The sequence below is a fragment of the Engystomops pustulosus genome, chromosome 1 (genome assembly GCF_040894005.1).
Source record: "Engystomops pustulosus chromosome 1, aEngPut4.maternal, whole genome shotgun sequence".
Classification (NCBI taxonomy): domain Eukaryota; kingdom Metazoa; phylum Chordata; class Amphibia; order Anura; family Leptodactylidae; genus Engystomops; species Engystomops pustulosus.
In genome coordinates, this window is record NC_092411.1 from 2,661,018 (window position 1) to 2,684,194 (window position 23,177).

The window sequence follows — 23,177 nt, forward strand, 5'->3', positions numbered from 1 at the left end:
CCCCCCTCCATGGCCCCTCATACCCTCTCTGTGTCCCTGCGCCGCCCTCCATGGCCTCTCATACCCTCTCTGTGTCTCTGCACCCCCCCCCCATGGCCCCTCATACCCTCTCTGTGTCCCTCCGCCCCCCTACATGGCCCCTCATACCCTCTCTGTGTCCCTCCGCCCCCCTACATGGCCCCTCATACCCTCTCTGTGTCCCTGCGCCCCCCCCCCCATGGCCCCTCATACCCTCTCTGTGTCCCTCCGCCCCCCTACATGGCCCCTCATACCCTCTCTGTGTCCCTGCACCCCCTCCATGCTCCATGTTCCGGACCCTCTCCCTCTGTGCCCCCTTATTTCTCTCTACCTTACGTTCCTCCCCATGTCAATGAGACCTACCCCCATAAACTCCCGGGAATTTGCAGAGGGTCAGGGAGTAATTGTTCTCCTTATGAAGACTTTCTTAATTGAGGCGCCTTGTAGGTGTGTGGAGACTTGTAGCCATTGCGGACCCACTAGGAAATTCTGGGAAATATACAAATACATTTCCAGGACGGAACAAGATAAACCTCCGCCTCTTCTTCATTTTCTGAAAATTGCACAGAACCTGCAGCAGCTTAACCCCGCCCCTCCCTTTCACATGATCTTAACCTGTTCACGACCCGTGACGTAATAGCACGTCATGGGTCGGCCGCGGGTGCATGGAGAGGGCTCACACGCTGAGCCCTCTCCATAGCCAGTAAGTTTTTGCTGCATATCGCGGGTGCTTTCCCGCTGATCGCCGCCGGCGCCGCATGGGCGCCGCCATCTTTTCGAGGATCGCTGCTCCCCATGACGTCATCGGGGAGCGGCGATCCGTCGCCATGGTAGCCTCGGGTCTCACGAAGACCCGAAGCTACTTCGGGTTAACCCATGCATTACAATGTGCTGTCAGCACATTGTAATGTATGAGGAGTAAAATACACATATACTGCCATACTGTAGTACGGCAGTATATGATAGGATCGATCAGACAACCTAGGGTTAAAGTACCCTAGGGAGTCTGAAAAATAAAAAAAAGTTTAAAAAAAAAAATTATAATAAAAACCCCTAAAAACTCAAATCCCCCCCCCCCTTTCCCTAGAACTGATATAAATATAAATAAACAGTAAAAATCATAAACACATCAGGGATCGCCGCGTCCGAAAATGCCCGATCTATCAAAATATAATAACGGTTTTTCACTGCGTTTAATCCCGTAACGGAAAATCGCGCCCAAAGTCAAAAATGGCACTTTTTTGTCATTTAAAAAAAAATAAAAAATTTTATAAAAAGTGATCACAAGGTCGTATAGTCCTAAAATCGATAACATTGTAAACGTCATTAAAATCCGCAAAAAACGACACCACCCACAGCTCTGTACACCAAAGTATAAAAAAGTTATTAGCGCCAGAAGATGGCAAAATCCCCCAAAAAATTTTTGTACAGGAGGTTTTAATTTTTTTAAATGTATGAAAACATTATAAAACCTACACAAATTTGGTTTCCCCGTAATCGCACCGACCCAAAGAATAAAGTAGACGCGTCATTTGGGGCGCTCAGTGAAATCCGTAAGATCCAAGCCCACAAGAAAACGGCACAAATGAGGTTTTTTACCAATTTCACTGCATTTGGAATTTTTTTCCCGCTTCCTAGTACATGGCATGGAATATTCTATACCATCTCTATGAAGTGCAATTTGTTACGCAGAAAATAAGCCGTCACACAGCTCTGGACATGGAAAAATAAAAAAGTTATGGATTTTTGATCATGGGGAGTGTAAAATGAAAATGAAAAAACAAAAAAGGGCCAGGTCCTGAAAGGGTTAAACACTGCCCGTCACTGTCACGTGATCGGGAGCTAAACCCCGCCCCTTTTGTCACATGATCTTAAACTAAGCAACGTCCGTCCTTGTCAAGTGATCTGCAGCTAAACCCCGCCCATCCCTGTCACAACATCTTCAGCTAAACCCGCCCCTCACTATCACATGATCTTAAGCTAAACTCCCCTCCTCTCACGTGATATCGTGACGTCACAAGATCCTCACCGAGTATAATACTAAGGAAGCCAAAGCAGAGACTGTCACCAGGTGTGTACATTACATGGGACTGCAGGAGGAGGAGAGGGGTGTACATTACATGGGACTGCAGGAGGAGGAGAGGGGTGTACATTACATGGGACTGCAGGAGGAGGAGAGAGGGGTGTACATTACATGGGACTGCGGGCTGGAAGGGGAGGGGGGTGTACATTACATGGGACTGCAGGCTGGAGGAGGAGATGGGTGTACATTACATGGGACTGCAGGCTGGAGGAGGAGAGGGGTGTACATTACATGGGACTGCAGGCTGGAGGAGGAGAGGGATGTACATTACATGGGACTGCAGGCTGGAGGGGGACAGGGGTGTACATTACATGGGACTGCAGGCTGGAGGAGGACAGGGGTGTACATTACATGGGACTGCAGGCTGGAGGAGGAGAGGGGTGTACATTACATGGGACTGCAGGCTGGAGGAGGAGAGGGGTGTACATTACATGGGACTGCAGGCTGGAGGAGGAGAGGGGTGTACATTACATGGGACTGCAGGCTGGAGGGGGACAGGGGTGTACATTACATGGGACTGCAGGCTGGAGGGGGACAGGGGTGTACATTACATGGGACTGCAGGCTGGAGGAGGAGAGGGGTGTACATTACATGGGACTGCAGGCTGGAGGAGGAGAGGGGTGTACATTACATGGGACTGCAGGCTGGAGGAGGAGAGGGGTGTACATTACATGGGACTGCAGGCTGGAGGGGGAGAGGGGTGTACATTACATGGGACTAAAGGCTGGAGGAGGAGAGGGATGTACATTACATGGGACTGCAGGAGGGGGAGAGGGGTGTACATTACATGGGACTGCAGGGTGGAGGAGGAGAGGGGTGTACATTACATGGGACTGCAGGGTGGAGGAGGAGAGGGGTGTACATTACATGGGACTGCAGGCTGGAGGAGGAGAGGGGTGTACATTACATGGGACTGCAGGCTGGAGGAGGAGAGGGGTGTACATTACATGGGACTGCAGGCTGGAGGAGGAGAGGGATGTACATTACATGGGACTGCAGGAGGGGGAGAGGGGTGTACATTACATGGGACTGCAGGCTGGAGGTGGAGAGGGGTGTACATTACATGGGACTGCAGGCTGGAGGAGGAGAGGGTGTACATTACATGGGACTGCAGCCTGGAGGAGGAGAGGGGTGTACATTACATGGGACTGCAGGCTGGAGGAGGAGAGGGGTGTACATTACATGGGACTGCAGGGTGGAGGAGGAAATGAGTGTACACTACATGGGACTGCAGGCTGGAGGGATAGAGGGGTGTACATTACATGTGACTGCAGGAGGGGGAGAGGGGTGTACATTACATGGGACTGCAGGCTGGAGGAGGAGAGGGGTGTACATTACATGGGACTGCAGGCTGGAGGAGGAGAGGGATGTACATTACATGGGACTGCAGGAGGGGGAGAGGGGTGTACATTACATGGGACTGCAGGGTGGAGGAGGAAATGAGTGTACACTACATGGGACTGCAGGCTGGAGGGATAGAGGGGTGTACATTACATGTGACTGCAGGAGGGGGAGAGGGGTGTACATTACATGGGACTGCAGGCTGGAGGAGGAGAGGGATGTACATTACATGTGACTGCAGGAGGGGGAGAGGGGTGTACATTACATGGGACTGCAGGCTGAAGGAGGAGATGGGTGTACATTACATGGGACTGCAGGCTGGAGGAGGAGAGGGGTGTACATTACATGGGACTGCAGGAGGAGGAGAGAGGGGTGTACATTACATGGGGCTGCAGGAGGAGGAGAGAGGGGTGTACATTACATGGGACTGCAGGCTGGAAGGGGAGAGGGGTGTACAGTACATGGGACTGCAGGCTGGAGGGGGAGAGGGGTGTACAGTACATGGGACTGCAGGCTGGAGGAGGAGAGGGGTGTACATTACATGGGACTGCAGGCTGGAGGAGGAGAGGGGTGTACATTACATGGGACTGCAGGCTGGAAGGGGAGAGGGGTGTACATTACATGGGACTGCAGGCTGGAGGGAGGAGAGGGGTGTACATTACATGGGACTGCAGGCTGGAGGGGGAAAGGGGTGTACATTACATGGGACTGCAGTCTGGAGGAGGAGAGGGGTGTACATTACATGGGACTGCAGTCTGGAGGAGGAGAGGGGTGTACATTACATGGGACTGCAGGCTGGAGGAGGAGAGGTGTGTACATTACATGGGACTGCAGGCTGGAGGAGGAGAGGGGTGTACATTACATGGGACTACTGGCTGGAGGAGGAGAGGGGTGTACATTACATGGGACTGCAGGCTGGAGGAGGAGAGGGGTGTACATTACATGGGACTGCAAGCTGGAGGAGTAGAGGGGTGTACATTACATGGGACTGCAGGCTGGAGGAGTAGAGGGGTGTACATTACATGGGACTGCAAGCTGGAGGAGTAGAGGGGTGTAGATTACATGGGACTGCACATGGCGGGGGGTGTAGATTACATGGGACTGCACATGGCGGGGGGTGTAGATTACATGGGACTGCACATGGCGGGGGGTGTAGATTACATGGGACTGCACATGGCGGGGGGTGTAGATTACATGGGACTGCACATGGCGGGGGGTGTAGATTACATGGGACTGCACATGGCGGGGGGTGTAGATTACATGGGACTGCACATGGCGGGGGGTGTAGATTACATGGGACTGCACATGGCGGGGGGTGTAGATTACATGGGACTGCACATGGCGGGGGGTGTAGATTACATGGGACTGCACATGGCGGGGGGTGTAGATTACATGGGACTGCACATGGCGGGGGGTGTAGATTACATGGGACTGCACATGGCGGGGGGTGTAGATTACATGGGACTGCACATGGCGGGGGGCGTAGATTACATGGGACTGCACATGGCGGGGGGCGTAGATTACATGGGACTGCACATGGCGGGGGGCGTAGATTACATGGGACTGCACATGGCGGGGGGCGTAGATTACATGGGACTGCACATGGCGGGGGGCGTAGATTACATGGGACTGCACATGGCGGGGGGCGTAGATTACATGGGACTGCACATGGCGGGGGGCGTAGATTACATGGGACTGCACATGGCGGGGGGCGTAGATTACATGGGACTGCACATGGCGGGGGGCGTAGATTACATGGGACTGCACATGGCGGGGGGCGTAGATTACATGGGACTGCACATGGCGGGGGGCGTAGATTACATGGGACTGCACATGGCGGGGGGCGTAGATTACATGGGACTGCACATGGCGGGGGGCGTAGATTACATGGGACTGCACATGGCGGGGGGCGTAGATTACATGGGACTGCACATGGCGGGGGGCGTAGATTACATGGGACTGCACATGGCGGGGGGCGTAGATTACATGGGACTGCACATGGCGGGGGGCGTAGATTACATGGGACTGCGCCTGGCGGGGGGCGTAGATTACATGGGACTGCGCCTGGCGGGGGGCGTAGATTACATGGGACTGCGCCTGGCGGGGGGCGTAGATTACATGGGACTGCGCCTGGCGGGGGGCGTAGATTACATGGGACTGCGCCTGGCGGGGGGCGTAGATTACATGGGACTGCGCCTGGCGGGGGGCGTAGATTACATGGGACTGCGCCTGGCGGGGGGCGTAGATTACATGGGACTGCGCCTGGCGGGGGGCGTAGATTACATGGGACTGCGCCTGGCGGGGGGCGTAGATTACATGGGACTGCGCCTGGCGGGGGGCGTAGATTACATGGGACTGCGCCTGGCGGGGGGCGTAGATTACATGGGACTGCGCCTGGCGGGGGGCGTAGATTACATGGGACTGCGCCTGGCGGGGGGCGTAGATTACATGGGACTGCGCCTGGCGGGGGGCGTAGATTACATGGGACTGCGCCTGGCGGGGGGCGTAGATTACATGGGACTGCGCCTGGCGGGGGGCGTAGATTACATGGGACTGCGCCTGGCGGGGGGCGTAGATTACATGGGACTGCGCCTGGCGGGGGGCGTAGATTACATGGGACTGCGCCTGGCGGGGGGCGTAGATTACATGGGACTGCGCCTGGCGGGGGGCGTAGATTACATGGGACTGCGCCTGGCGGGGGGCGTAGATTACATGGGACTGCGCCTGGCGGGGGGCGTAGATTACATGGGACTGCGCCTGGCGGGGGGCGTAGATTACATGGGACTGCGCCTGGCGGGGGGCGTAGATTACATGGGACTGCGCCTGGCGGGGGGCGTAGATTACATGGGACTGCGCCTGGCGGGGGGCGTAGATTACATGGGACTGCGCCTGGCGGGGGGCGTAGATTACATGGGACTGCGCCTGGCGGGGGGCGTAGATTACATGGGACTGCGCCTGGCGGGGGGCGTAGATTACATGGGACTGCGCCTGGCGGGGGGCGTAGATTACATGGGACTGCGCCTGGCGGGGGGCGTAGATTACATGGGACTGCGCCTGGCGGGGGGCGTAGATTACATGGGACTGCGCCTGGCGGGGGGCGTAGATTACATGGGACTGCGCCTGGCGGGGGGCGTAGATTACATGGGACTGCGCCTGGCGGGGGGCGTAGATTACATGGGACTGCGCCTGGCGGGGGGCGTAGATTACATGGGACTGCGCCTGGCGGGGGGCGTAGATTACATGGGACTGCGCCTGGCGGGGGGCGTAGATTACATGGGACTGCGCCTGGCGGGGGGCGTAGATTACATGGGACTGCGCCTGGCGGGGGGCGTAGATTACATGGGACTGCGCCTGGCGGGGGGCGTAGATTACATGGGACTGCGCCTGGCGGGGGGCGTAGATTACATGGGACTGCGCCTGGCGGGGGGCGTAGATTACATGGGACTGCGCCTGGCGGGGGGCGTAGATTACATGGGACTGCGCCTGGCGGGGGGCGTAGATTACATGGGACTGCGCCTGGCGGGGGGCGTAGATTACATGGGACTGCGCCTGGCGGGGGGCGTAGATTACATGGGACTGCGCCTGGCGGGGGGCGTAGATTACATGGGACTGCGCCTGGCGGGGGGCGTAGATTACATGGGACTGCGCCTGGCGGGGGGCGTAGATTACATGGGACTGCGCCTGGCGGGGGGCGTAGATTACATGGGACTGCGCCTGGCGGGGGGCGTAGATTACATGGGACTGCGCCTGGCGGGGGGCGTAGATTACATGGGACTGCGCCTGGCGGGGGGCGTAGATTACATGGGACTGCGCCTGGCGGGGGGCGTAGATTACATGGGACTGCGCCTGGCGGGGGGCGTAGATTACATGGGACTGCGCCTGGCGGGGGGCGTAGATTACATGGGACTGCGCCTGGCGGGGGGCGTAGATTACATGGGACTGCGCCTGGCGGGGGGCGTAGATTACATGGGACTGCGCCTGGCGGGGGGCGTAGATTACATGGGACTGCGCCTGGCGGGGGGCGTAGATTACATGGGACTGCGCCTGGCGGGGGGCGTAGATTACATGGGACTGCGCCTGGCGGGGGGCGTAGATTACATGGGACTGCGCCTGGCGGGGGGCGTAGATTACATGGGACTGCGCCTGGCGGGGGGCGTAGATTACATGGGACTGCGCCTGGCGGGGGGCGTAGATTACATGGGACTGCGCCTGGCGGGGGGCGTAGATTACATGGGACTGCGCCTGGCGGGGGGCGTAGATTACATGGGACTGCGCCTGGCGGGGGGCGTAGATTACATGGGACTGCGCCTGGCGGGGGGCGTAGATTACATGGGACTGCGCATGGCGGGGGGGACAGTACATGGGACTGCAGTGTGGAGGAGGAGAGGGGTGTACATTACATGGGACTGCAGGCAGGAGGGAAGAGAGGGGTGTACATTACATGGGACTGCAGGCTGGAGGAGGAGAGGGGTTTCTCCGGTCTCTGGATTTCTCTTCTTCCTCCTCAGGTTCTTACAATCCAGAATCTTCTATATCAGAGAATATTCCGGAGCGACTCATCCAGGATGGAGAGAGGGGGGGACAAGATGGCGGAGAGCGTCCTGCGCCTCACCCTAGAGATCCTGTACCGGCTGACAGGAGAGGTGAGAGCCCCCCATATCATGTGGTGGTGGGGGATGGGACATGGATGTGGGGATATTATCCCGCTGTCTCCCCATAACCAGGATTACACATTAGTGAAGAAGACGTCTAGTGAGCGCTGTCCGGCCCCTGTGTATGAAGAATGGGGGGGACCCCTGCGCCCCATCCCCCGGCCTCACCCCCTGATACATGACCAGATCCTAGAACTGACCATGAAGATGACGGAGCTGCTGACTGGAGAGGTGACACTGCTGGGAATGCTGGGACATGATCCAGTAATGGAGGCTCCGGGGGATGACTGTAGCCATTGTGTGTGTCAGGTTCCTATAAGGTGTCAGGATGTGGCCGTCTATTTCTCCATGGAGGAGTGGGAGTATGTAGAAGGACACAAGGAGCGCTACCAGGAGCCGCGGAGCCTGACATCACCAGGTAATAGACAGGACTATAGACACATGTCCCCCCAGGTGAGGAGTGTGAGGAGGACGCCCCGGCACATGTCCCCCCAGGTGAGGAGTGTGAGGAGGACGCCCCGGCACATGTCCCCCCAGGTGAGGAGTGTGAGGAGGACGCCCCGGCACATGTCCCCCCAGGTGAGGAGTGTGAGGAGGACGCCCCGGCACATGTCCCCCCAGGTGAGGAGTGTGAGGAGGACGCCCCAGCGCGTGTCCCCCCAGGTGAGGAGTGTGAGGAGGACGCCCCGGCACGTGTCCCCCCAGGTGAGGAGTGTGAGGAGGACGCCCCGGCACATGTCCCCCCAGGTGAGGAGTGTGAGGAGGACGCCCCGGCACATGTCCCCCCAGGTTAGGAGTGTGAGGAGGACGCCCCGGCACGTGTCCCCCCAGGTGAGGAGTGTGAGGAGGACGCCCCGGCACGTGTCCCCCCAGGTGAGGAGTGTGAGGAGGACGCCCCGGCACGTGTCCCCCCAGGTGAGGAGTGTGAGGAGGACGCCCCGGCAAGTGTCCCCCCAGGTGAGGAGTGTGAGGAGGACGCCCCGGCACGTGTCCCCCCAGGGGAGTGGGGCGAGGGGATGGGGGTCATTGATGCAGGTAGTGGGGTGAGGGGATGGGGGTCACTGATGCAGGTAGTGGGGCGAGGGGATGGGGTCACTGTTGCAGGTAGTGGGGCGAGGGGATGGGGTCACTGATGCAGGTAGTGGGGCGAGGGGATGGGGTCACTGATGCAGGTAGTGGGGCGAGCAGAGGAAATGAGCCTAGACACTTCTTCCTCTGTGACTGGCTCAAAGGAAGAGAGTGAACAAGGTGCGTCACCGGAGGGAAGGGGATTGGAGGGGGGGGGGGGGGGGGATTGAGCAATTATTTCCTGGCGGATACAATCAATTTTATCCTTAAAGTAGATCTTCAGCCCCAAGGTCTGTGACAGGTGGCTGCGCCTTTGGTTTTAGTAATAAGTGAAGAGTATCAAAGAGCCTTTTGGGGTTGTTAGAGAGAGAGGATATTAGATTAGTATAATATTCCTGTTTAGCAAGGTGGAGGGCAGAGTTATAAGTTTTTAGCACAAATTTGAAGTGCAGAAAGTCTGCAGATGTGCGTGACTTTCTCCACAGACGCTCAGCAATCCTGAATCCCTGCCGAAGGAGACAGGTTTTTTCAATGTGCCAAGGTCGCCTGCGTCTGTCTTGAAAATTTCGGATAGTGAGCGGTGCCATCTCATCTAGCACTACTGACAGTGTGATTATAGGGGTCAGTAGCCAGGGGAGGACAGAGGAGATGGGGCACAGGGGAGGACAGAGGAGATGGGGGACAGGGGAGGACAGGCGAGAGAGGAGATGGGGGACAGGGGAGGACAGGCGAGAGTGGAGATGGGGGACAGGGGAGGACAGGCGAGAGAGGAGATGGGGGACAGGGGACGACAGGCGAGAGAGGAGATGGGGGACAGGGGACGACAGGCGAGAGAGGAGATGGGGGACAGGGGACGACAGGCGAGAGAGGAGATGGGGGACAGGGGACGACAGGCGAGAGAGGAGATGGGGGACAGGGGACGACCGGGGAGAGAGGAGATGGGGGACAGGGGACGACCGGGGAGAGAGGAGAGGGCAGACTGTAAGGTTTCTGTGCAGACTGCTTGTACCTTATATATTTATAAAGTGTCAGTATTGTGTCGTGGCTGCTCTGTGTCTAACAAGACACAAAACATGAAAATGTTCTGAGATATTATTTTCATATGATCATTTTGTTTGGTTTTGTCAGATAACTATACGAGGAGCTCAGAGGAACATCTGATGTCTTCTGCCTGTAATGATCCTGGTACCACACAAGATACATATGAAGAGCAGACCATGACCCCGGATATACCCCCAGCCCCTCACAGGGAAGACTCCTCATCTGATCCTATTATACACGTCTCATCCTCTGATTCATCACAGACGCTACAGCAAAATGACTCTCAAGGAAGAGATCGAGGATCTCACATAGGGAAGAAGAAACATCAATGTACAGAATGTGGGAAATGTTTTAACAGCAATGCAGACCTTAAACAACATCAGAGAATTCACACAGGGGAGAAGCCATTTTCATGTTCAGAATGTGGAAAACAATTTAATCAGAAATCAAATCTTGTTATACATCAGAGAATTCACACGGGAGTGAAGTCCTTCTCATGCTCCGAATGTGAAAAGCAGTTTACCCAGAAATCTTATCTTCTTATACATCAGAGAATTCACACTGGGGAGAAACCGTTTTTGTGTATTGATTGTGGAAAGTGTTTTATTAAAAGATCTGCTCTCACTGCACATCAAACAATTCACACCGGAATGACATTTTCATGTCAAGAATGTGGTAAATCTTTTACTCAGAAGCAAAGTTTCCTTCAACATCAGAAAATTCACACAGGGGAGAGGCCATTTTTATGTTTTGAATGTGGAAAACGGTTCACTCGGAAATCCTATCTTGTTAAACACCAGAGAATTCACACGGGGGAGAAGCCATTCTCATGTTCGGAATGTGGCACATGGTTTAACCACAAATCCGAATTAGATAGACATCAGAGAATTCACACAGGAGAGAAGCCCTTCTCATGCTCCGAGTGTGGAAAACAGTTTTCTCAGAAATCATATCTTGTTACTCATGAAAAAATTCACACGGGGGAGAAGCCATTCTCATGCTCCGAATGTGGAAAACGGTTTGCTCGGAAATCATATCTTGTTATACACCAGCGAACTCACACGGGGGAGAAGCCGTATTCATGTTCAGATTGTGGAAAATGTTTTAACCAGAGATCAGAATTGGATACACATCAGAGAATTCACACAGGGGAGAAACCATACACATGCTCCGAATGTGGGAAACATTTTACAAAGAAATCATATCTTGTTACACATCAAAGAATTCACACATGACAATCACCTGTCATGGTGCAAGGTGTGTTGTTGGCATGAGTAGGTCCATCTACGCGCCAATGACCGGAGATAAGTTTTGCACCAGCTACACACAAGTTTTGTGGATGGGCCCATAGAAATACATGGGACCGTCTGCTCTCTCTAGAATCAACAGCAAAACCAGTTTTCTGTGCTCGTAGCCAAACACTGAAAGTCACAGGTCAGAAAAGTGATTAGTTGTAGAGCAGGGTGAAGAGCGGATGTCACAGTAATAGATAGAACAGAGACTCTAAAATTTTCTTATTAAATGTTCTCTCCTTGTGTTTCGGTCTTTATTCTTTATATGGCGTCCTAGACTGTATCCCACCACTGAGGCGTCCTAGACTGTATCCCACCACTGAGGCGTCCTAGACTGTATCCCACCACTGAGGCGTCCTAGACTGTATCCCACCACTGAGGCGTCCTAGACTGTATCCCACCACTGAGGCGTCCTAGACTGTATCCCACCACTGAGGCGTCCTAGACTGTATCCCACCACTGAGGCGTCCTAGACTGTATCCCACCACTGAGGCGTCCTAGACTGTATCCCACCACTGAGGCGTCCTAGACTGTATCCACCACTGAGGCGTCCTAGACTGTATCCCACCGCTGAGGCGTCCTAGGCTGTATCCCACCGCTGAGGAGTCCTAGACTGTATCCCACCGCTGAGGTGTCCTAGACTGTATCCACCACTGAGGTGTCCTAGACTGTATCCACCACTGAGGTCTCCTAGACTGTATCCCACCACTGAGGCCTCCTAGACTGTATCCCACCACTGAGGCCTCCTAGACTGTATCCCACCGCTGAGGCCTCCTAGACTGTATCCCACCGCTGAGGAGTCCTAGACTGTATCCCACCGCTGAGGAGTCCTAGACTGTATCCCACCGCTGAGGCGTCCTAGACTGTATCCCACCGCTGAGGTGTCCGAGACTGTATCCATCACTGAGATATCCTAGACTGTATCCCACCAGTGAGGTGTCCTAGACTGTATCCCACCACTGAGGAGTCCTAGACTTTATCCACCACTGAGGAGTCCTAGACTGTATCCCACCGCTGAGGAGTCCTAGACTGTATCCCACCGCTGAGGCGTCCTAGGCTGTATCCCACCGCTGAGGCGTCCTAGACTGTATCCCACCGCTGAGGCGTCCTAGACTGTATCCCTCCGCTGAGGAGTCCTAGACTGTATCCCACCTCTGAGGAGTCCTAGACTGTATCCCACCTCTGAGGAGTCCTAGACTGTATCCCTCCGCTGAGGAGTCCTAGACTGTATCCCACCGCTGAGGAGTCCTAGACTGTATCCCTCCGCTGAGGAGTCCTAGACTGTATCCCACCACTGAGGCGTCCTAGACTGTATCCCACCACTGAGGCGTCCTAGACTGTATCCCTCCGCTGAGGCGTCCTAGGCTGTATCTCTCCGCTGAGGCCTCCTAGGTTGTATCTCTCCGCTGAGGCGTCCTAGAATGTATCCCACCGCTGAGGAGTCCTAGACTGTATCTCTCTGCTGAGGCGTCCTAGAATGTATCCCACCGCTGAGGAGTCCTAGACTGTATCTCTCTGCTGAGGCGTCCTTGACTGTATCCCACCACTGAGGTGTCCTAGACTGTATCCACCACTGAGGAGTCCTAGACTGTATCCCACCGCTGAGGCGTCCTAGACGGCCCCGTTATTCCGACATCTACTATGGAGGCTGATAGGGATTTTTTATGCAGGGCCCCAACAGACCTCTTAACTTTTGTAAGGTGAGTCCTAATTAACCCTTTGAGGGAGGATGAGATAGCTGCCGGCAGCGAGCTGACAGAGTAAATGAAAGACACAGTCGGTCTTCCGATGCACTCAAATCAAACTGTTTATTTCCAACAGATACAGCTATATTTTAGCACATAGAGATCAGCATTTGGGGTGTTGATAAGGCACTTAGATTCTATTGGCCATTATGGTTTTTTACCAGCACATTCTTGGAAAAAATGACTAGACCTTGTTTACAGCCATGCTTATCTACACAATGGCTCCTAGAAGCTTCTTCATAACCAAAATAAATAACAAGAATACAGAGGCCCGAAGGACGGTAAGAAATGCCAAGGATATTGTGAAAAGTCAAACAACAGTTTAAATGAAAAAAATAGCTGAATTAAAAAATTTAACTCTATAGCTTCTGAGTGGGCAGCATACCCCCCCCCCCCCAAGATGGCCGCTGTAGAGGAATATATCACCAACAGAGGCACTGTCCCTATAGTGGTTAGTATGGGAGCTCTGTTACTATATTGACTACTGTGGGGGCACCATTAATATATTGGCTACCATAGGTAGCCAATCGCGGCAGATGGGCATTCCGGCAAACAACGCACAGCGGGGATCGCACATGGCCCCATTATCTATCAGTCACCGGATTTCTAATAAGCGCTGGTATTACCCATGAGCTAGCAATCATCCAGCAGCAGACACTTAAACTACTACTAAACCACATCACAAACATATGATGGGAAACTAATGTACACGGGGAAGCTCCATGTAAACTGACAATCGGGGGCATCAAAATCCATAGCGTCGGCTCTGATCATAGCGTCTTTGTGAATCGCTGTGTCTGGATACCCATAGTGTCTTATAGTGTAATGAGAATGGACACCTACAGTGCTGTGCAAATTAATTGGGACAAAGGAATAAAGCACATGTTTTTGGATATTTAACAATAAGATGTTATAATGCACGGTTACTTACCGGTATTTTAGTAAGAATTATGTCCTCCCTTAGCAGATATGGGATTTTCAATGCGTTTTGCCATTGATTCTACCAGGTTTTCGCTTAAATTAATGTTAATTAACACAGTTTTTCATGTGTTCTTTGGTTGTACAGACAGTCCCCTGGTTTACTACAGGATAGGTTCCTTGGGTTTGTACTTAAGTTGAATTTGTATGTAAGTCAGAAGTGTATATTTTATTTTGTAGCTCCATACAAAAAAAAAATGGATTATCAAAATTATTTGCTATACAGGCAGTCCCCGGGTTAAATACAAGATAGGGTCTGTAGGTTTGTTCTTAAGTTGAGTTTGTATGTAAGTCGGAACTGTATATTTTATCATTGTAAACCCAGCCAGAACTTTTTTGGTCTCTGTGACAATTAGATTTTAAAAATGTTGGGTTGTCATAAGAATCAATATTAACACTAAAGCTTCATTACAGACGCCTCTGATAACTGTTACAGCTGATCATTGTAGCCTAGGACTAAAGAACAATAAATTAACAATATCCGTTATATTGAGGTCCGTTTGTAACTAGGGGTCGTATGTAAGTCGAGTGTTCTTAAGTAGGGGACCGCCTGTAATGAGACCAAGGATTATCAATAACACAGCCAGGGAGTAAAGTAACATCCAGAAAGCTTCACCAGAGTTCACAGATGGCAGAGGGCTCGTCTGTAAGTCAGGTGTCCTTAAGTAGGGGGAACGCCTGTACAGTCCATTTAGCCAAAACGTCTCTACACAAGGCTCCACAGACTTTCTATAGGAATTAAATCTGGCAAATTTCCAGGCCAGACCAGCACTTTTACTTTATTATCTTCCAGGAATTTCTTCACACACTTGTGTGAATTGTGGCAAATCTTGTCCCTTCAAATTTACGCATGAATGGCACAACAAAATGTTTAAAAATGTCTCTGTATTTGGATTGACTCATCATCCCATCAACAGGAAATAAGCTCCCTGCACCATCAGCTGTGAAGAAGCCCCAAAACGTCGGTTTTTGAGGATGTTTTACGCTTTGTTGAATGTGATCAGCTCACAATGGTTCATATTTGCTTCTTCTAACACTTACTCTGTACCTGGAACAAAAAGATGGGTACATCGCTGAAAATTACCTTTTTTCCACTGACTTGTTTTACATTTACAAGATTTACATTTTTTTGCCCATGTGAGTCGTTTTGGCTTCTTTGAAAATGTCAGCAGTTGTTTACTGCCCTCCGACCAACTTCCAGAAGCCGACGCTGTACAGTCAAATCGCTAATATCGATACCTGCAGCGGAAAAGTCTCTTTACTTGTTTTTCTTGCATTCATTTAACTATTTCTGATAAGTGTTTTATCAATTCTTGGTGTCGTTTTTTCCTTTTTCTTCCACTTTTCTCTTTTCGTTTTGGAGAAAATGATCCAGTTTCATTATGTGTGCACATTATTCTTGAAACGGTAGATTTGTTTTTCCAAAACCAACCATTTCCCTTACAGTCAGACTTGTGTGTTCATTAAGGGTAAAAATTCTAGGCTCTTCCGTGGAGTAAAATCCATTTTTACATACACAAATCACATAGAGAAAAAAAGTACACTAAACCACTCGAAGAAACGAGCTCTCACGTGAAGCTGAGCGGCAGCTTGCTGTTATTTTCTGACTAAAACCAGCCAAAATATTTTGTTACTCAAGGTTTTACACTCACCGGTTTAAATCCGTTAAAACTGTTTTGAATCGCTTGACTGGTAACCAACTTACTATTTTACTTAAAAAATGCTTTGTCCCAATTAATTTGTACTGTTTAGTACACTGTTTAGTGAGAATAACTGTGCCTGTATATCCAAAGCATCTTATAGCGTAATCAGAATAACTGCGCCTGGATACACATAGAAATTTAGAGCGCAGTGAGAAGCGTCTGATGCACAAACAACAGAATATGATAAATAACTCTCAATATCTGCATCTAGTTACACACTGGCCTCAGGCAAATTGATGCTTAGATGCAGTGTCCTGTGTAGTGTGCGCCAGATTCAGGAAATCTGGGCCACTATGTGTAACTAGATGCAGTATGGGGATGCAGTATGACCCCGATTCTTCGCCGCCTGCCTTGACCTCCTGCTACGTCCCCAACTCTCATACAGTACTGCCTGTCCTGACCTCCTTCCTGTCCACAACTCCGTCTTGCCTCACGATTCTGTAATACGCCTTGGCCACCACCAAGGACAAAGTTGCGTCTGTGGAGCGACCTAGTGGTACCACGCCGCAGCAAGTCCAACCCGCTTTGTGGCGAACTCTGATGAAAACCGGGTGCCGCTTAGTCTCCGCTTCCAGGTGTCGGCTTACTTCATCGTCCACGGTGGTTCAGTGGGTCCTCTACCCCTGACAATAATTATACATATGATGTTTGACTTTTTTGGGAATTAATTTTATTCTCCAGTTTCTGTGTATTGGAGATTTCCCCTATTGTTTGCTATACCTGTATTATATTGTAAAGATATTCGGTGATGTTAGAATGTACTCACTTTTGTATGAGTTGGGCTGGGTCTCTCGGTTGCGCCGCTGGTGTCCGATGCTAGTGTGACATCACCACGGGCCGTCTCTTGCGAAGTCACCCGCCCAGACATCACATTTGGAGTGTGCTGCTACGTCTCTACACACTTGATAGCTTCAGATTTATATAATTTCACGTCACACACCTCACGACAAAGCGAAACGTACGTCGAGGTGATTCCTGTCCTCAGCCTGCCCGAGCTCACTTATAACATGACGCCAGGTATACTTTGGATATGTTTTTGCCCCGTTTAGGTCATGCACTTTAGAGTCCCCCAAATATATTATGGGGTACAGCTTTAGCATTGTTGGGCACTTCATTCTTATTTGCTGGTATTACTGTATAGAACTTAATTGCATGGAATACCGAATGGCGCCACTAAAAAGCGCAATTTGTCCCGCAGAAAACAAGACCACGCAATTCTCTGTAAACGTAAAAATTGAAAAGTTATCGCAACTGGAATGAGGGGAGGAAAAAACAGAAACTCAAAAAAAAAGCCTAGACCTGAAGGGGTTAATGTATAGAGTGTTGTTATCATTGGAATCGGTGGTTAGAGGAGGCGCCACACGTTCTGGCTGTGACCGGACCCCCAGCTCCACGCGGCCACGTGCAGGGAATATTCCAGGGATTGTACAGAAACCCCCCCAGACTCACAGGGGGAGATTATCAGAGGAGGCTGAGGTAAATCTGTTCTGGTTGCTCATGGAAACCAATCAGAGCGACGCTTTCATTTTATAAACAGCTGTGTTAATGTGAAAGCTGAGCTCTGATTGGTTAGAGCAGTTTTACCTCAGACACATCTCCCCCATAGAGACCCGCGCAGGATTCACATCATTTACCGTCTTACATAAAATCTATACATGTAAAATAAAATATATATATGACTTCAGTGCCGCACGTCCTTAACAGTGACAGGAAATAATAACACCAGAACCAGAGCCAGAGCCGGACCAGGTCTATAGAGAATACAGAACATACACACAACCTCTCTCCACAGAACCGGGAGCACACTCATCCTCCACACAGCGAGAGACAGGAAGCCCCGCCCACATCACAGCGGTCACATGATCTCTGCATGCACGTGACCAGTGACGTCACACCTGCCTCTGGTAACTGCAGACTAGCGACTACCCAACAGAGATTATCCACAGGTGTGTACATTACATGGGACTGCAGGCTGGAGGGGGAGAGGGGTGTACATTACATGGGACTGCAGGCTGAAGGGAGGAGAGGGGTGTACATTACATGGGACTGCAGGCTGTAGGGGGATAGGGGTGTACATTACATGGGACTGCAGGCTGGAGGGGGAGAGTGGTGTACATTACATGGGACTGCAGGCTGTAGGGGGATAGGGGTGTACATTACATGGGACTGCAGGCTGGAGGAGGAGAGGGGTGTACATTACATGGGACTGCAGGCTGAAGGGAGGAGAGGGGTGTACATTACATGGGACTGCAGGCTGTAGGGGGATAGGGGTGTACATTACATGGGACTGCAGGCTGGAGGGGGAGAGTGGTGTACATTACATGGGACTGCAGGCTGGAGGAGGAGAGGGGTGTACATTACATGGAACTGCAGGCTGGAGGAGGAGAGGGGTGTACATTACATGGGACTGCAGGCTGGAGATGGGTGTACATTACATGGGACTGCAGGCTGGAGGAGGAGAGGGGTGTACATTACATGGGACTGCAGGCTGGAGGAGGAGAGGGGTGTACATTACATGGGACTGCAGGCTGGAGGAGGAGAGGGGTGTACATTACATGGGACTGCAGGCTGGAGGAGGAGAGGGGTGTACATTACATGGGACTGCAGGCTGGAGATGGGTGTACATTACATGGGGCTGCAGGCTGGAGGAGGAGAGGGGTGTACATTACATGGGACTGCAGGCTGGAGGAGGAGAGGGGTGTACATTACATGGGACTGCAAGCTGGAGCAGGAGAGGGGTGCACATTACATGGGACTGCAGGCTGGAGCAGGAGAGGGGTGCACATTACATGGGACTGCAGGCTGGAGGGAGGAGAAAGGTGTACATTACATGGGACTGCAGGAGGAGAGGGGTGTACATTACATGGGACTGCAGGCTGGAGCAGGAGAGGGGTGCACATTACATGGGACTGCAGGCTGGAGCAGGAGAGGGGTGCACATTACATGGGACTGCAGGCTGGAGCAGGAGAGGGGTGTACATTACATGGGACTGCAGGAGGAGAGGGGTGTACATTACATGGGACTGCAGGCTGGAGGGAGGAGAGGGGTGTACATTACAAGGGACTGCAGGAAGAGAGGGGTGTACATTACATGGGACTGCAGGAAGAGAGGGGTGTACATTACATGGGACTGCAGGAGGAGAGGGGTGTACATTACATGGGACTGCAGGAAGAGAGGGGTGTACATTACATGGGACTGCAGGCTGGAGGGAGGAGAGGGGTGTACATTACATGGGACTGCAGGAGGAGAGGGGTGTACATTACATGGGACTGCAGGAAGAGAGGGGTGTACATTACATGGGACTGCAGGAGGAGAGGGGTGTACATTACATGGGACTGCAGGAGGAGAGGGGTGTACATTACATGGGACTGCAGGAGGAGAGGGGTGTACATTACATGGGACTGCAGGAGGAGGAGAGGGGTGTACATTACATGGGACTGCAGACTGGAGGAGGAGAGGGGTGTACATTACATAGGACTGCAGGCTGGAGGAGGAGAGGGGTGTACATTACATGGGACTGCAGGGTGGAGGAGAGGGGTGTACATTACATGGGACTGCAGGCTGGAGGGAGCAGAGCGGAGTACATTACATGGGACTGCAGGCTGGAGGAGGAAAGTGTTGTACATTACATGGGACTACAGGCTGGAAGAGTAGAGGGGTGTACATTACATGGGACTGCAGGCTGGAGGGGAGAGGGGTGTACATTACATGGGACTGCAGGAGGGGGAGAGGGGTGTACAGTACATGGGACTGGAGGGGGAGAGGGGTGTACTTTACATGGGACTACAGGCTGGAGGAGGAGAGAGGTGTACATTACATGGGACTGCAGCCTGGAGGAGGAGAGGGGTGTACATTACATGGCACTGCAGGCTGGAGGGGGAGAGTGGTGTACATTACATGGGACTGCAGGCTGGAGGAGAGGGGTGTACATTGCATGGGACTACAGGCTGGAGGAGAGGGGTGTACATTACATGGGACTGCAGGCTGGAGGAGGAGAGGGGTGTACATTACATGGGACTGCAGGCTGGAGGGGGAGAGGGGTGTACATTACATGGGACTGCACATGGCGGGGGGGTACATTACACGGGACTGCACATGGCGGGGGGGACATTACACGGGACTGCACATGGCGGGGGGGACATTACATGGGACTGCACATGGCGGGGGGGGACATTACATGGGACTGCACATGGCGGGGGGGACATTACATGGGACTGCACATGGCGGGGGGGACATTACATGGGACTGCACATGGCGGGGGGGACATTACATGGGACTGCACATGGCGGGGGGGACATTACATGGGACTGCACATGGCGGGGGGGACATTACATGGGACTGCACATGGCGGGGGGGACATTACATGGGACTGCACATGGCGGGGGGGACATTACATGGGACTGCACATGGCGGGGGGGCACATTACATGGGACTGCACATGGCGGGGGGGCACATTACATGGGACTGCACATGGCGGGGGGGCACATTACATGGGACTGCACATGGCGGGGGGCACATTACATGGGACTGCACATGGCGGGGGGGCACATTACATGGGACTGCACATGGCGGGGGGGGGGACATTACATGGGACTGCACATGGCGGGGGGGGGACATTACATGGGACTGCACATGGCGGGGGGGACATTACATGGGACTGCACATGGCGGGGGGGACATTACATGGGACTGCACATGGCGGGGGGGACATTACATGGGACTGCACATGGCGGGGGGGACATTACATGGGACTGCACATGGCGGGGGGGACATTACATGGGACTGCACATGGCGGGGGGGACACTACATCTTCCCTGTAGTCTCCTCCGGTCTCTGAATTTCTCTTCTTCCTCCTCAGGTTCTTACAATCCAGAATCTTCTATATCGGAGAATATTCCGGAGCGACTCATCCAGGATGGAGAGAGGGGGGGACAAGATGGCGGAGAGCGTCCTGCGCCTCACCCTAGAGATCCTGTACCGGCTGACAGGAGAGGTGAGAGCCCCCCATATCATGTGGTGGTGGGGGATGGGACATGGATGTGGGGATATTATCCCGCTGTCTCCCCATAACCAGGATTACACATTAGTGAAGAAGACGTCTAGTGAGCGCTGTCCGGCCCCTGTGTATGAAGAATGGGGGGGACCCTTGCGCCCCATCCCCCGGCCTCACCCCCTGATACATGACCAGATCCTAGAACTGACCATGAAGATGACGGAGCTGCTGACTGGAGAGGTGACACTGCTGGGAATGCTGGGACATTATCCAGTAATGGAGGCTCCGGGGGATGACTGTAGCCATTGTGTGTGTCAGGTTCCTATAAGGTGTCAGGATGTGGCCGTCTATTTCTCCATGGAGGAGTGGGAGTATGTAGAAGGACACAAGGAGCGCTACCAGGAGCCGCGGAGCCTGACATCACCAGGTAATAGACAGGACTATAGACACGTGTCCCCTCTGTATTATCTGTATATATAATACATATAGTCTGTGTATGTGATCCCTACAGTCCCTCCATCCAGGGAGAGAAGATCCCCGGAGAGATGTCCCCGTCCTGCACAGGAGGATCAGGTAGGTGGAGATGTCTCTCCCTATGAGCTGTAGACGGCTGTCACCTCCTGCTCCTCAGTATTAGATGTCTTCTCCTGGAGGATGGAGCATAGACATGACATGTGCTCTGGATCTTCTCCATGTTCCTCAGAGATAAGTAGCGCTGGATTCCCGGCCTCTTCTCCAGCATCTTCTGACTATTAGAATATTTGTTTCTCAGCTTCTGGATGAGGAGAAAGATGTGGACATTATCGGTGCAGCCATAAAAGAAGAGACGTGTGTGAGTGATGAGGAGGAGTGTGAGGAGGACGCCCCGGCACGTGTCCCCCCAGGTGAGGAGTGTGAGGAGGACGCCCCGGCACATGTCCCCCCAGGTGAGGAGTGTGAGGAGGACGCCCCGGCACATGTCCCCCCAGGTGAGGAGTGTGAGGAGGACGCCCCGGCACGTGTCCCCCCAGGTGAGGAGTGTGAGGAGGACGCCCCCCCAGCACGTGTCCCCCCAGGTGAGGAGTGTGAGGAGGACGCCCCGGCACATGTCCCCCCAGGTGAGGAGTGTGAGGAGGACGCCCCGGCACATGGCCCCCCAGGTGAGGAGTGTGATGAGGACGCCCCGGCACGTGTCCCCCCAGGTGAGGAGTGTGAGGAGGACGCCCCGGCACATGTCCCCCCAGGTGAGGAGGACGCCCCGGCACATGTCCCCCCAGGTGAGGAGTGTGAGGAGGACGCCCCGGCACATATCCCCCCAGGTGAGGAGTGTGAGGAGGACGCCCCGGCACGTGTCCCCCCAGGTGAGGAGTGTGAGGAGGACGCCCCGGCACGTGTCCCCCCAGGTGAGGAGTGTGAGGAGGACACCCCGGCACGTGTCCCCCCAGGTGAGGAGTGTGAGGAGGACGCCCCGGCACATGTCCCCCCAGGTGAGGAGTGTGAGGAGGACGCCCCGGCACATGTCCCCCCAGGTGAGGAGTGTGAGGAGGACGCCCCGGCACATGTCCCCCCAGGTGAGGAGGACGCCCCGGCACATGTCCCCCCAGGTGAGGAGTGTGAGGAGGACGCCCCGGCACATGTCCCCCCAGGTGAGGAGTGTGAGGAGGACGCCCCGGCACATGTCCCCCCAGGTGAGGAGTGTGAGGAGGACGCCCCGGCACATGTCCCCCCAGGTGAGGAGTGTGAGGAGGACGCCCCGGCATATGTCCCCCCAGGTGAGAAGTGTGAGGAGGACGCCCCGGCACATGTCCCCCCAGGTGAGGAGTGTGAGGAGGATGCCCCGGCACGTGTCCCCCCAGGTGAGGAGTCACCGCTCACAGAGGAGGAAACCTCCAGGAGGAGAGCAGGTGACAGGAGATGGAAGGACGAGTCTCCAGGGTGTGGGATCTTCTCCTAGTTTAATGTTCCTCACACTAATCACCGGCCGCAGCCTCTTCATACAGGACATTACTGCCCCCTCCTCCCCTCTAGGTCATGCAGCTATCGGGGGACTTGGGAGGGGTCCTGAGGTCGTGTCTGACTGATCGCCTGGGAATCTGGAGGTCACTGCCGGGAGACCCCCAGGCGCCTCCTCATGGAGCAGTTTCCATGCAGTGGACTCTGATCAGACTGCACCAAAGACGCCAGCGCCTCCTGCTGGAGGGACAGGATCCGAGTATAGACAGAGGGCGGACTGCACAGGTCCAGGGTCACAGTCCAGGGACAGGACAAGCAGCACAAGAGTCCAG

The 23,177-nt window shown here is 53.7% G+C and overlaps 3 protein-coding genes across 3 annotated transcripts in view; 2 read left to right on the forward strand and 1 right to left on the reverse strand.

Annotated features, from left to right (window-relative positions):
- Positions 1-23,177, reverse strand: part of LOC140085330 (uncharacterized) — a 309,037-nt gene that overhangs the window by 52,539 nt on the left and 233,321 nt on the right. The gene's annotated exons all lie outside the window — the stretch shown is intronic.
- Positions 1-23,177, forward strand: part of LOC140114860 (uncharacterized) — a 34,069-nt gene that overhangs the window by 8,306 nt on the left and 2,586 nt on the right. Inside the window, exon 5 of the mRNA XM_072132739.1 lies at positions 10,291-11,434. Coding sequence (XP_071988840.1) covers positions 10,291-11,434 — 1,144 coding nt within the window. The remainder of the gene's footprint in view (positions 1-10,290; positions 11,435-23,177) is intronic.
- On the forward strand, positions 1,945-9,664 carry LOC140113988 (gastrula zinc finger protein XlCGF66.1-like). Its single transcript, XM_072132675.1, has 5 exons — positions 1,945-2,089; positions 7,951-8,085; positions 8,167-8,325; positions 8,404-8,512; positions 9,648-9,664. Exons 2-5 carry the CDS (start codon positions 8,008-8,010, stop codon positions 9,662-9,664), a joined length of 363 nt encoding a protein of 120 aa, XP_071988776.1. The 5' UTR covers positions 1,945-2,089; positions 7,951-8,007.